Source organism: Argentina silus (genome assembly GCF_951799395.1).
Source record: "Argentina silus genome assembly, chromosome: 14".
Classification (NCBI taxonomy): Eukaryota; Metazoa; Chordata; class Actinopteri; order Argentiniformes; family Argentinidae; genus Argentina; species Argentina silus.
Window position 1 is genome coordinate 7,940,177 of NC_139668.1, and position 15,098 is coordinate 7,955,274.

Consider the following 15,098-nt stretch of genomic DNA (forward strand, 5'->3'; position numbering starts at 1 on the left):
CACCCCCACTACCCCCCTATACAAGTTTCTCTCCTGTTAATAAAAAAAATAGGGTTAGGGAAAATTCCTTCTTCTAGCATTGTGACTGCCAATGGCCCCTGATCTGAGCATTGATTACTTCATCTTATGATGACTGATGGATAGATGCTTCACTTACTTAAACAAATGTATTTGTTGTAAGTCGCTTTGGATAAAGGCGTCTGCTAAATGCCGTAAATGTTTTTGGGGGGCGTTTTCATTGTGCTCATAATTTTCAGGACCTAGTTTATTTTCCGTGGCAGTTTTTGAAGTGGTACTGTAACTGTGTCTCTCGCTAAATGTTTTCAATCTTTTTGGGGGAGTTGAGTTTGTGGCAGTCGGAACTCTGCGCGTCATCTATGAGATTGAGTCTCCGGTAATTGTTTTATCCGGCCCCCCCCAGGGCCCCTCTCTTAAAATGCAGGGTACATGTGGGTAAAAGCAGCACTCCTTCCTCCCCGCCCCCCTTCCAACACCCCCCTGACATTACAGTCTCTTATTCAATTTTAAAACAACAGAATAATATGAATATTCAACATGGCTATGGGCGTCGGAATTAGGTTCTAAAATTGCACCCCGAGATTAAGTCATTTGGAGGAGAGCGGAACCACAGAAGCTATATCACATTAAGAGAGAGAGAGGGAGAGAGGGAGAGAGGGAGAGAGGGAGAGAGGGAGAGGGAGAGAGGGAGAGAGAGAGAGAGAGAGAGAGAGAGAGAGAGAGAGAGAGAGAGAGAGAGAGATTTAGGTCACATGCCAGCCAGACCTATTCTTGAGAAATGAAGTTACCTGAGTTTGATGTAATGTGATATTTTACAGCAACGCGCCTCAAAGAGCCTTAGATGATTCTGGTGGAACTCAATATGCCGAGTGTATGAGTCATATACATGATAAAGTATATCTGGGGGCAATATGATTCTGTTATTATAAGACCCCACTTTGTACTCAAACACTTATAAGACCCACCATCCAACCTTTAACAACATTATCTAATCTTCATCTCATCGATGGTATAAATCAACAACAAAAAAACATTTGTCCTAAAAGCATGCTAAATTGATATGCAGCGGATGTTTTTTTCTTATGTTCTTACCTTGTTTTACTGAGAACTGGATCCCTGTTTCCGAGTTTGATTGAATACCACCCTTCACGTCATCTATGATGAACCAACTCTCTTTCCTCCTCTTCCTCCTCTTCCTCTCCTCATCTCCAGGGAATCTGTGGCGCAGGAGGACGGTGCTCCAGGTGCCCCAGGGAGACGGGCGTCTGTGCCCCCCTCAGATGGAGCAGCGGAAGCCCTGTCCTGTGAGACCCTGTTACCGGTGGCGCTACAGCCCCTGGTCCGAATGCAAGTCTGAGGTGAGACCAAACCACAACCTTACTGCCTGTGAGCTGTGCTGCACACTACAATGTGAAATCATCTGCCTCTCTGTGCTAGTCCATTCCCCCTCTCCTTTCCTCCTTCCTCCCCCTCTCCTCTCCTCTCCTCAAGACATTGTTATTTCATCACATTTCACAGATTCTCGTTATTGGGGTTTTCCATTTATTTGTCCTTCTTTTTATGAAAAATTCATGAACTGGTATTCCATCCTAGAGGATGAAACCCCAGACCTCTTGTTTCTCTCTCCTCCTCTCCCCCTCTCCTCTCCTTCTTTTCCCTTCTTCCTATCCTGTCATCTGCCTGACACACTCAGCCTATCAGCGGTTTTATTAAAGGCAAAAGGTCTAAGACAGGGCCAGGGTTTTCTCTCCCTCTCTCTCTCTCTCTCTCTATCTCTATCTCTCTCTCTCTCTCTCTATTTCTCTTTCTCTCTCTCTCTCTCTCTCTCTCTATTTCTCTTTCTCTCTCTCTCTCTCTCTCTCTCTCTCTCTCTCGCTTTTGTTGCCAGAAGCAACTTTATTTTCGACATGCCTCTGGATTTCCGAGTGAGGGAGTGTTGACACTCCTTTGTTCTCTGCTGTTTCTCCTCCAGCCTGCATTCTTGACAGCGTACGGTAGCTCATCAGCAGCCCTACAGCACCATCTGAGTTGCTATGCTTTTGACAAAACCCCCAAAAAACAACCAAAAAATCAATGGGCATGGGGCCTGACAGAAAACTCACAGAAACTCTGAACTCTTAACAGTGGGAAGTTGTGTACGCAGCAGCCGTCTCTGTGTGAGTGTACAGTGTAGATCTGGCCAGAGACAGAGAGACAGAGAGAGAGAGAGATGAAATGCTTGTATCGACTGTGTTTGACCCTGTGCTGTTCTCTCCGTTGTCCACCAGGGGGCACGGTGCGGTGAGGGCCTGCGCTTCAGGACCGTGTCCTGCTTCGTGTCCGACGGCTCGGGCCAGGGAGGGAGCAACGAGGTCGACGATGAGCTCTGTGGGGACCTGGAGCCCTCTGTGGAGGGAGACAGACAGATCACTCTCGAGGAGCCCTGCACCGTCCCCTGTCCAGGTAACCTCACTAACTAAAAAAAAAAAAAAAGTGACGTGCAGTGCTTTATCTGGTTCTAAAAGCCCCCTCTTGCTGAGTCCCTCCTCTAAATCACAGTTATCCACAGATCTTCGGAGAGACGTTTATATGGCGCTCGTTGTGTTATAGTCTAGTCCTGCTCTCTCGTAACATGAATCTCTCAGAGATACAGCAGTGGCTTATTGACACTGAAACACTTACGGCTAGATACTCAGCATTCTCATACCAGTATGAAAGAGAGAGAGTACTCCTACTGAATTTCTGCTCCAGAGCAGTATAGTATTGTTCATAGCGCTGGTGACTGGCATTTTCGGGAATCAAACAAGCTTGTGAGTAAGGTTTACAAGATCTGAAAGTGGATGCATCATATTCCATTATGCAACTTTTCCATCTGCAATAACATGAGAGTAGAGATGATTTGCCCTCCTTTAATGGAAGCCTCTCAACATCACAAACTGCCTCAGAGCTGCAGGGAGAGAAAGGGATGTCTGAAAATGACTAGAGAGAGCACTATTTTTACAGTTCATATACTTTCTCTCTTTAGCTGGCGCCGCTGAATGACAGATCCAAGGTCTCGTTTTGACGTGTTCTGTGTAGCAGAAGTAGAGAGTTGTGACACCGGTTCATACAGCAGCAAACACTGTAGTAACTGTGTGTGTGTGTGTGTGTGTGTGTGTGTGTGTGTGAGTGAGAGAGAGCGAGAGAGAAGTGTGTGTGTGTGTGTGTGTGTGCCCTCTCACATGTATTGTACCACTCAAACATGACACAACCCATTCACTGTTACTGTGCCCTACTTAGTTATGTATTGTACATAATCAGCCGATCCTCTATTGGCAGCAAGAAAGCACAGAGGGGACCACTCCATCTCCACCTGCACCCCACCAGATGTTAAACCTATCCTCTTCCAGCTCTTGATCATACCCCTGCCTCCCTGGCCTCCCTGGCCCAAGCCATGCCACAACACCATGACACACACACAGAGGGCAATGCCTGGGAATGTGCACGTGCCTGGTCTCCAGTCATGAGGCAGATTAGGGCTCTTTTGGACAGGCAGCTTTATGATTAATTAATATTTAGAAGTGTGCTCACATCAGCCGTGCCGGTGCCACCACAATAGGAAGGCTGTGACCTGGTTAATTGGGAATGTCTCGTTTCCTGAGGACACCCTGACCCAAACCAGAGGATAATGAAAAATGGATCAGGTGCTTCGGGTGGAAAAACATTTGAGCTGGGGTTTAATTGAGATGTCTGGCTTCCGAGAAGTGCCAGGGAGAGGGTTTTCCCTCCAACAAATCCACTCAGACGCCAGTAACTGTAGAGAGACTGGTACCTGAAGCATAGAAAGCTCTAATGAGAAGTTCCTACAGTAGCAGGATTCCCCTTCAGTGTGATATGTGTTGTGAATTCTGAAGTGTCTGTTAGGGTTAGGCCAAACCCTAACCGACCCTAAGGTCTGTCTGTCTGTCTGTCTGTCTGTCTGTCTGTCTGTGTCTGTCTGTCTGTCTGTCTGTGTCTGTCTGTGAAGAAATGTGTGCAGAGTATTAACGAACACAACGCAGCGTAACATCATGCCAAAGAAACTGCCTGCAGAGTTGAAACACACACACACACACACACACACACACACCCAAGGTCACCACCTAGCTGGATATCTTTTGTGGGTTGTGGGTTGACTATTATTTTCATCAAGAAACAAGCATATCCTCCATCTGTGTCTGTCTGTCTGTCCTGTCTGTCTGTCTGTCTGTCTGTCTGTCTGTCTGTGTCTCTGTCCGTGTCTGTCTGTCTGTGTCTGTCTGTGTCTGTGTCTGTTCATGCCAGATGCACCACCATCCCTCTTACACAGGTGCCAACATGTAGCTCAGACTGCTCAATATTTTCCAATTATTCCCCCATTAGTTTGACATGAGTTGTGAGTTCTGAAACATCTGTGTGTGTGTGTGTGTGTGTGTGTGTGTGTGTGTGTGTGTGTGTGTGTGGGCGTGCCTGCATGCGTACATGCGTGTGTTGTGATGTACTGCTGGATTGAAACCCTGAAGAAGGCAGCTCGCTGCTTAAACATCGGTCCAAAATCATGGTGTGCATTTTCTTGTTGTTTCTTTTTTTGTAATGTAGGCGACTGCTACCTGACAGACTGGACCGTCTGGAGCCCCTGTCAGCTGAGCTGTGTGAGCGGAGATGACCTGGGCTTCGGCTCGGTCCAGGTCCGCTCCAGAGCCATCCTGGCTCAGGAACCTGAGAACCTGATGCAGTGTCCAGAACAGGAGTGGGAGGCCCGGCCCTGCACAGGTTGGTTTCTACAGTACCTGTATATGGATCTCATTGGATCACAACAGAAATATCACCCTGTCTTCACTGTATGAAATGAATGCAAACGTTTCCCTGCACAAACAGAGGGGTAATGTTATATTGAATTTACAGTACCAGTCAAACGTTTGGACACACCTTGCCAAGAGTGTGCAAAGCTGTCATCAAAGCAAAAGGTGGCTACTTGGTTTGTTTAACACTTTTTTTTGTTTACTACATCATTCCATATGTGTTCCTTCATAGTTTTGATGTCTTCAATATTAATCTACAATGTGGAAAATAATAAAAATGAAGAAAAACCATTGAATGAGAAGGTGTGTCCAAACTTTTGACTGGTACTGTATATTAAAGCACTTCTTTGCTCAAAGTGTTCGAACATGTACGTTCATAGTATATCAATCTACACAGACAGTGTGCGGTTGTGGTAGGACACATGTCTCCTGTGTGACAACGCATGTCTCTGTGCTGTATACGTTTCCCTGTGTGATTTGTTGGTATATCTGTGAAGGAATCAGTACCACTGACCCATGGCTCTCTCCCCCCCCTCCTCCCACCCCCTCCCCCCCTCCCCACTCCTTCACAGAGGGCCAGTGTCTTGAGTACAAGTGGATGACTGGAGCGTGGAGGAGCTCCTCCCGCCTGGTGTGGTGCCAACGTTCAGACGGACTGAACGTCACAGGTACGAAATACCACTGCTCTCATGGTTCTACCCACCCCCGTCACTCTACCGACAATCGAGCCTTTTGGCCGTGTGTTTATAAATAAACAGTATTGACTGTGCTTCTTTGACATGCCCTACGGGCTCGACGGGGGCTTAACTAGAGTGTGTGTGTTACAGTAGCAAAGCAATTCATCCTGAAGTAGATTTCTGTCGCTGCCTCTCAAGCTGGTGCGTAATCACAGTGTATGCATGAATGAGGTCATGCATCCCACACACACTCTCGTGGTGACAGCACCCAGTCAGCACACTGCAGGTCTGCCACTCTCCGTGCTCCCTGCCTGATGATGTGGATAAGGTTATTTAAAGCCCCCCTGTTGCTGTCGGTTAAGAGACACGTTCTGGGGGACAGATTGCCTTCCGAGCACCGTCCCTGTCACTGTCACTGAAGGAGCAGCAGCCTGCAGGGAGACCAGGCTTTAATCCATGATAAAGTCACAGACACATTCTAATCCCATTGCCCATCACACGTCAGATTAAACAGTTGTTGGCTGCAGAGCCCGAGTGAAGTGGTGAAGTTACGGTGTGGAGCAGGGGACGCTGGTGGAGGTAGAAATTAGAGGACGGGCTCATTGTAACACACCACTTCATCCAGACTCTCTAAATCTGACGTGTGACGGGGGAAGGGGATTAGAAGACGTTATCAGGGATTAGACCATTAGACCTCATCTCCCTACAGACTGCTGCTCCTTTGGTGATTCGAGGTCTGTTGTCATAAGTCAAGATCAGTAGTGGCAGGAAAAAAAATGCTAAAATATGTTATTATCATTATCCAACTTACCCTCATGTGGTACCTTTCATGTCGCTAGCCCCATCGAAAATGCCTTCCAAATTCACTTGTGCAAGTGGTGCAGCCGTATCCAGGTCCACAAAGCGGTGAGTTTGGAATAACCACCAGCCAGGTCTAGGCTACATGGTGCGTGGCAGGCACAAGGAATGCCGGTTTAGGCAGAAAATAACCCAGAGTGGTATGCAACTATGTACACCGTAGATTGAAGACCCATTTCTTCAGGCTACATCTTGACAGTCCCTCCTAAAGACCTCTTCACCCCCACTAGTTTCTCTCCTATTAATAAAAAAATAAAAATCCTTCTTCTAGCATTGTGACTGCCTATGGCCCCTGGTCTGAGCATTGATTACTTTATCTTACTTATCTGACTGATGGACAGATGATTCACTTACTTAAACAAATGTATTTGTTGCAAGTCGCATTGGATAAAGGCGTCTGCTAAATGCCATAAATGTGAATGTCACCGCAAACTGTCAGAGATGAATTGAATGAATGATAGTGTGTTTTGGATTGTGAGTTTGACTCGTTGGTGTGAGAACGTGACAGGGGGGTCCAAATCGTGATTGTCACGGTCAATGTGTGAGAGTTGACAGCCCTCCGTCCTTCGATTTCTCCCTCCACCAGTCTCCTATCACATCAGTTATTGTAATTTGCAAAAAGATACAAGCAACAGTATCTGTGTCATATTTACTCACATCTCATTACTTGGAGAGCCTGAGTGAGGTGTTATAGTACAGTGTTGAATATCATGACACGTATCATTTAACAAGATACAAGATATCTGCCATATTTACTGATAAATCACCATTTAATTGGATGAATGAGAATATGGCTCAAACACTGCTGCAATCTGTATGTACACTGGGGGGTGTGTGTGTGTGTGTGTGTGTGTGTGTGTGTGTGTGTGTGTGTGTATAGTACAGTATGACATTTGTATGGTACTTTAAAAGCATGTGTATCAGTAGGTGATGAATACCATGCCAAGGCATTTCATTTTTCCAGATGGCATGCATATTTCAGGGGTGCTTTGATTGGCAGATAGCTTGCATTTCCTTGATGTAAACGTTCCCTCTCGAGTAGTGGCTTTCCCTCATGAATATTCATAATAAGCTCACCATCCATGCTCGTCACATCATGAATATTCAACAGCACCTTTGATAGATCACCAAGGTTTTTCTGCAGACAGTTGCATTTTTGGGAATCACATGCTGGGATCCCATCCAGGCCCACTCTTTACATGTGGCAACGCATCTCTCCTGAGTATGTTGAAGTAATGGAGTTGGACCTGGTTGCCACGGTTCTGTTTGAACTCCAACTGACAAACGCAGTCTTGGCTGCCACCTGAGAGATTGCCATAGTAACCGTGTAAGAGCTCCTAGCTAGCAGTGAGAGCTAGCGGTGTCTTACTGACTGTATGAGCTGTGAGTAAGGGTCTAGTATCCCCCCCCCCCCTCTCTTCAAAACACAATCTCTTCTGTGGCATCCTTGCAGTTGTGTATTGATCAAGTTCTCGTGTAGTGAAAATGAAAGCTCAGTGAGAGAAGCCCTCTCCCTTTTGCCTCAGGGCAGTCCATTCCACTGCAGTGATAGGACAATTGGATTCTCCCTGGGGCTCTCTCTTAAACAGAGAGAAAATGGGGCCGGGGCTAGACGGCTTTACTTTCTGAGGACTTTCTCTCCTTCATATAAGAAGCATTAGAGGTTCTCTTAGGCCTATATACACACACACACACACACACACACACACATGCTATTCATTTGGGACAATGGGAGAGCAAAGGCTTCATATTTACCCAAATGATTGTGCACGCTTACATTCTGCGAGGCGGCTGCACACTACATGTCTACTAAACCGTGAACTAATAGGATTGTGTGTATTCATCTGGGGTTTGAGTGGAATTTTTGTTGTGGGTATCAGAGTGAAACTGGTAAGAAATTACCAAACTATTCCAGTATCAAAACACAAACAGAGTAGCGCTGAATGAGGGGCTGAACAATAGGGAGGCTGAGATCCATTGTTGCAGCCTGCCTTGCGCTCTGGAATGAGAGAGAGAGAGAGAGAGAGGGAGAGAGAGAGAGGGAGAGAGAGAGGGAGGGAGAGAGAGAGAGAGAGAGAGGGAGAGAGAGAGGGAGAGAGAGGGGATCTACACGCCTCTGATCCCTGTTGCCTCCAGCACAACAAACTGAAGAAGAATAACAAAGACAGCAACAAAAGCTGCCTAAGAATCTGGGCCGCGTGTCTGCTCCCATTCTGCTGTGTGTGTGTGTGTGTGTGTGTGTGTGTGTGTGTGCGCGTGCATGTGCGTGTATGCGCCTGCGAGCGAGCGTGCGTGCGTGCGTGCATGTGTGCACGTGTGTGTGTGTGTGTGTGTGCGAGTGTTTGCGTGCGTGTGTATTCATGTCTTAGAGGGAGAGTATGCTTATTGTGCCCTCTCTTCAACTCCCCACTACCAAAATCACTCACTGCTGACCTCTGACCCTTGCCCTGCAGGTGGATGCCCAATGACAGTCCAGCCGGTAGCAGATCGGTCATGTGACCCCGCCTGTGACAAACCACGCTCCGTATGCACAGAGGTGAGTCTGAGAGCAGTTGCCCTGGAGACGGAGAAGATGAGTAATAGGGTATGTGTATATGTGTGAGTGGGTGTGGGTGTGTGTGTGTGTGTGTGGATGACACCAGTCTATCTGGGCTGGTTAGAAAGAGGGGAGGAAACAGAGATAGGTGCACTGCAGTTGTGTGCTTGTGATTGTGTGTTTATGCAGTTGTTAAGGTCTTCCCATTACATGCGCATACGTCCACATGACTCTGTGGACGTACTGAGACGCTTGAGGCCGAAGCATCTGCTGTGCTGTTATACATATACATGTATAAATATAGTACATGCTTTTTCCGCAGCCTGGAAAATTGCAACGCTTAATCAAGATTCTATTTGCTGTTTAATTTTTTTTCATTTTCATATATTCCCCGCACCTCATTGAGCGTGTTCTAGTTCTTCCCCGAGACAAAACAAAAAGGTGTAGAATACATGAATAATTTTCTTTCTGCAGTGACTCACATATTCTTCAGTACAATGTCATTCTGAAGGTGTGTTTATTGTCACTCCAGTGTGAGAGAAACATCCCAGAATAGGCGTAGTGGCTTTTGAAGTCTCTTCCTCCTCCTCCTCCTCCTTCTCCTCCTCCTCTACCTACGCTCCTCCTGGTCCTCCGGTCTTCTTCCTCCTCCCATCCTCCTCCCCCTCCTCCCCCGTCCTTTTCCTACTCCTCCACCTCCTCCTCTTCCTCCTCTGCTCTTCCTCCTCTCCTCCTTGTCTTCCTCCTCCGGTCCTCCACCTCCTCCTCTTCCTCCTCTGCTCTTCCTCCTCTCCTCCTTGTCTTCCTCCTCCGGTCCTCCACCTCCTCCTCTTCCTCCTCTGCTCTTCCTCCTCTCCTCCTTGTCTTCCTCCTCTGGTCCTCCACCTCCTCCTCTTCCTCTGGTCTTCCTCCCATCCTCTTCCTCCTTTTCCTCCTCCTCTTCCGGTCATATTCCTCCTACAGTCCTCCTTCTCCTCCTCCTCATCCTCCTCCCCCTCCCATCCTCTTCTTCCTCCTCCCATCCTCCTCCCCCTCCTCCCCCGTCCTTTTCCTACTCCTCCACCTCCTCCTCTTCCTCCTCTGCTCTTCCTCCTCTCCTCCTTGTCTTCCTCCTCCGGTCCTCCACCTCCTCCTCTTCCTCCTCTGCTCTTCCTCCTCTCCTCCTTGTCTTCCTCCTCCGGTCCTCCACCTCCTCCTCTTCCTCCTCTGCTCTTCCTCCTCTCCTCCTTGTCTTCCTCCTCTGGTCCTCCACCTCCTCCTCTTCCTCTGGTCTTCCTCCCATCCTCTTCCTCCTTTTCCTCCTCCTCTTCCGGTCATATTCCTCCTACAGTCCTCCTTCTCCTCCTCCTCATCCTCCTCCCCCTCCCATCCTCTTCTTCCTCCTCCTCATCTTCCGCCTCTGGTCTTCCTGCTCCTCCTCCTCTTCCTCCGGGCCTTCTTTACCTCCTCCTCTTCCTCCTCCTCCTGCTCCTCCTCTTCCTCCACCTCCTCCTACTCCTCCTCCCTTCCTTTTCCTCCTCCTGCTGCTCCGGTCGTCTTCCTCCATCTCCCTCGGTCCTCCTCCTCCACCTCCTCCTCCTCCTCCTCCTCCTTCTTCTCCTCCTCCTCGGAGAGCTAAGCAATCAGAGCATTTCTTTTCAGAACAAACAGATTGAATTTCCCTGAAACATCAGGAGAGCCCTTCAGTAGAGAGAGGAGAGCAGGGTGATCTGCAGTGCTCTGCACAGACACCAATGTCAGCCTGCATCAGAGCTAGTCACTACGACTACACCAATCACACCCTGGAACACAGCCCTGAGGGCCATGTGTGTGAGCTGGAACAACATTGTCACATGAATGATGCTCAGAAGTGGGTTCATGTATGCAGAGAGTACAGTACAGTGTATGTTACTATGTGTTTGTGTTTGTATTGGTGTGGTTCTGTTAAGTGGCAGTGTGTTTACTGTTTTTTTTTTCTGTACTCTTGTGTGGTGGGTGTGGTCGTGTGTGAGAGGGATTCCATATTCTTAAATAGTGTGTGTGTGTGTGTGTGTGCATGCATGTGTGCATGTACTTATGTGTGTGTGTGTGTGTGGTTGTGTGTATGATTATGTGTACTGTATTTCTAAATCAGTCTCAGCATAGGCTGTGTGTGTGTGTGTGTGTGTGTGTGTGTGTGTGTGTGTGTGTGTGTGTGTGTGTGTGTGTGTGTGTGTGTGTGTGTGTGCAACCCCATGCTGTGGCATTGAACTTTGCTGCATATAAAGCAGAAGATAAGACTACATCCGGCCCCCCTCTCGTCTGCCACTTTGAATATGCAAATGAACCTCAGAGTTCCTGCTCTCTCATCTGCTGGCCCTGTGTGTGCAGTACAGCCACTGTTTGCATTGTGGGTATTTCTGCGGGGTGATTATCCTCCGGAGATTGCCGTGGGGAATAGGGGGACCCCCCGTCGTGATCAGGCAGATAGAGAAGACAGAGAAAGGAGGGATGAGAAGAGAGAGAGAGAGAAAACAGGAGGAAACTCTGGGCTGGCGGTGTGTAACCCCCAAACACACACCCCACCCTCCAAATCAAAGAACATACTCTCCTCGCCCCCACTCTCTCCGCCTGCACCATTTGTAAAGGGGATTGAACCGTGATAATTCTGTTGAATCCTGCCAAGATATCAGCTTGTGCTAATGCTGCGTGATGTCAGGAATTGCAACATGATAGATTTGGATCAAAACAATCTTGATTCAATTCTTCGATGAGTGTAAGGGATTAAACCTGACCAAAAATAGCTGCATTCAACTGAACTCAAATCGTAATCATTTTTTGATGAACACAAACATGTTACTGATCAGCCTAGAAACGGATTGTATGTGATTGTGTGTGTTCCCTTACTGTACATGTACGTGGTGGGCCTGTGTATGACGACGTGTGTGTGTTGTGTTGTTGTTGTTGTTGTTGCTCCTCCGCCAGGCGGGTGTGTGTGGCTGTGAGGACGGCTACACGGAGGTCATGACCTCCGACGGTCTCCTGGACCAGTGCACGGTCATCCCCGTGCTAGAGATCCCCACGGCGGGAGACAACCGTGCGGACGTGAAGACCATACGGGCCATTAGCCCCACCCAGCCCGCCAACCAGCCTGGCAGGGCGGGACGCACCTGGTTCCTGCAGCCCTTCAGCCCAGGTAAACAACCTTGCCTTCATCACAATGCTGATGAAGAAGCAGAATAGTGGTATTTGTGTGTTTTTTGTTTTGTGTTATTTTTTTATATATATATCTATGAATTTTCATTTATGAGGATACAGACGACAGATGTATCTTCCACCATTCCTACAGCTCCACACCCATCCTGGCAGTATAATATTTTGTCCTCTGAAATATGTCCTTGTACACTTGTGATGATGTAGTGCGGCATAATACTGTGTTCATTATTCCTAAAAAAGAAAAAAAAAAAGCATAATTCACAAACGGGGACTTTAAATACAAAAGTTGAGCAGCAAAATGGAGATGGATTCCATTCCACATCTATGGCGCTCTACTGCCCTCTGTTGTACAGGACAGGGGATGCGCTGATCGGATTGGATCCTTTTTCTCAGTGGAGGAGTCTGTTGTGAGCTGTATTTCCGGTAGCCACTTGTCCATTGAGTGAAGTTTCTGTTATGTCTCCCGCTTCCCAGACGGCAAGCTGAAGACATGGGTCTACGGTGTGGCGGCGGGAGCCTTCGTTCTACTGGTCTTTATCGTCTCTATGACCTACCTAGCATGGTAAGTTACCCGGCTGATACTCACTCTCTCCACCGCAACGCACATAGGCATCACACAATACACATGGATACAACACGTTTCATGTTATTCATTCACCCATTCATTTGGAGTCATGCCATTATCATTATTTGCCCCCCCCCACCCATCCCCTATTCTGCTTTTCTATTTTCACCCCCCCCCCCCTCCCCCCCCACTTCATCCACATGCATCCCCGTCAGTATGTTTTGTGCCCATCGTTCCAAGTCTGACTCATCCACTGACTCTGGTATCTGGATGGATCACAGTGACACATACACATGCCCAGACTGCCAACAGGCAGAGCAGCAAGAACTGCAAAAACAACAAGATCAACAACAGCAACAACAACAAGATCAACGACAGCAACAACAACAAGATCAACGACAAGATCAACAACAGCAACAACAACAAGATCAACAACAACAAGATCAACAACAGCAACAACAACAAGATCAACAACAACAAGATCAACAACAGCGTGTTGAAACCGTTATCACTTAGGCAGGGGTTCTTTTCTAACTGTGGCTGCCCTCGCTGGTCACATGATACGCCTTTTCCTTCCCATTATCACATGTGCCTGTCCGACCAATCGCATGGAGCCGTTGTTGGAGGTGAGCAGGAAGTCCCATCCCATGCCAGTGAGCCCTCTGACCCTCCTGATCATGCGACTAGAATAGGGGATTGTGGGTACTGTAGTCTTTAGAGCACCTCCATAGGGGGCAGTAGTGACTTTAACTTCTAGTGGAGTGCTTCAGATCATCATGATGTCAAGGTTACTACATGCATTGATGATCAGCCCTCTTCTGCCCTCTTCTGGACAGACAGAGGAATTACACCTTTATCCAATCTCTTATCATTTGCCATTCAATCCATCTTCACTCCATCCATCCTTACATTCCGTGTCCATTTCCAATTTAACACAACACATTTCCATATTCTATCATACTATCTTCCTTAATTCCTCATAGTGTTATTGTGTAACCATAACTGTGGTTTATATGTGTTGAGTTGTGATATGTTAGCCTCGATATGCTATGAAGTAGTGCTGTCCTGTACCTACAGTAGCTAATTGTCTACGCCACTGTTTCTGTGTGTCGTAGTTTTCATTAAGGTGAGTGGAAACTGTTCTGGGCTGTTAGCTGCTGCTTTGCCTGTCCCCGTCATCAGCTTCCTGAGGCAAATGTCTCTCCCAGGGGAGGCTAGTGGAGGTAGAATTTGGAGGACGGGCTCATTGTAAATGCATGGAATGGTATCAAACACATGTTTGATACCATTCCTCATTCCATTCCATGCATCCTCCGATTTCTACCTCCACCAGCCTCCACTGCTCTCTGCCCAAACCTTGATGTGGAAAGAATGATACAAGCCGTTCAGACTGTTGATGAAGTTTTGCATTAGTCAGTATCAATCAATGCTAGGTCAAGGGCCTCTGAAAGTTGCCTCACTAACTTATGCTGTGAGCTAGAGATAACGTAGATGTTTCAATGTTGCCTATCGCTGCATGACTATACTGAATTTACTAAATGCATGGCATTCAGCATTCAGCACAGCAATGCATGGGGCTCTAACAAGAGGCCAATGAACCTAATCAAACGTTTGGGTCTTGGAAATCATTTTTTGGAAAACCATCCTTTGCTAATAGGCATCACCAGAGCTTGGGCTCTCTCCATGACAAATATGAAATAAGTGTTTCAAAGGATGGAAAGCAACTTCCTAATATCATTAAAATACCATTCTTTAACATTTACATTTATGGCATTTAGCAAACGCCTTTATCCAAAGCAACTTACAACAAAGGATGGAAAACATGTATAACATTTATACTTTTTTTTTTCTTAATTTTTCCAGTAAAAAGCCAAAGAAACCCCAACGAAGACAGATGAACAACAGACTGAAGCCCCTGACACTGGCCTATGACGGCGACGCAGACATGTAGACCTTCACCTGCTCACAAAGTTGCTACCATGGAGACTGTCCTGGGACAGACGGGTTGTCACGGAAATCCACTTCTCTCCTCAGGCTGCCAATGGGCGAGGCCAAAACATCTGGAATCCTGGGAAGACTACAGACTGATGTAAAAGTTCAAAATCATAAACCTCAGAGAGCAAAAAGAAGTCAAACCGAAATCCATGTTCATTAGTAGCCTAGAATTTTCCCCTCCTCTTTTTATTTATTTACATTTTTATACTTTGTTTCACAAGAGCCTTCACAAACTCTATCTTCTTACGGAAGTCTGCCTTTGCTTATCTGCCATTTACTACTTTCTGTAAAATAAAACGTCTTTCAAAACGAAGGTTGAGGAACCCCTACCCCCAAAACACAAAGATGTTGCTGAGAAAGCACAAGTCTCCTCTGGTCTGCTCCCTGTCCCTCCTTGGCCACAAATGAGCAGGCTCTGCTCTGTCGGGAATGACATGACTCCCCGCTTTTTTTTCTCCTGGAAAAACATTCTGGTTCACTATTTTGACCTGGACTAG

At 47.1% G+C, this 15,098-nt stretch overlaps 1 protein-coding gene across 1 annotated transcript in view; it reads left to right on the forward strand.

Annotated features, from left to right (window-relative positions):
• Positions 1-14,557, forward strand: part of thsd7aa (thrombospondin, type I, domain containing 7Aa) — a gene marked incomplete at both ends in the record, with an annotated part of 95,755 nt that extends 81,198 nt beyond the window's left edge. Inside the window, 8 exons of the mRNA XM_083684483.1 lie at positions 1,231-1,376; positions 2,286-2,460; positions 4,594-4,767; positions 5,369-5,464; positions 8,785-8,867; positions 11,811-12,021; positions 12,516-12,603; positions 14,470-14,557. Of these exons, the coding sequence (XP_083540609.1) occupies positions 1,231-1,376; positions 2,286-2,460; positions 4,594-4,767; positions 5,369-5,464; positions 8,785-8,867; positions 11,811-12,021; positions 12,516-12,603; positions 14,470-14,557 (1,061 nt within the window). The remainder of the gene's footprint in view (positions 1-1,230; positions 1,377-2,285; positions 2,461-4,593; positions 4,768-5,368; positions 5,465-8,784; positions 8,868-11,810; positions 12,022-12,515; positions 12,604-14,469) is intronic.
• Between the last annotated feature and the right edge of the window lie 541 nt (positions 14,558-15,098).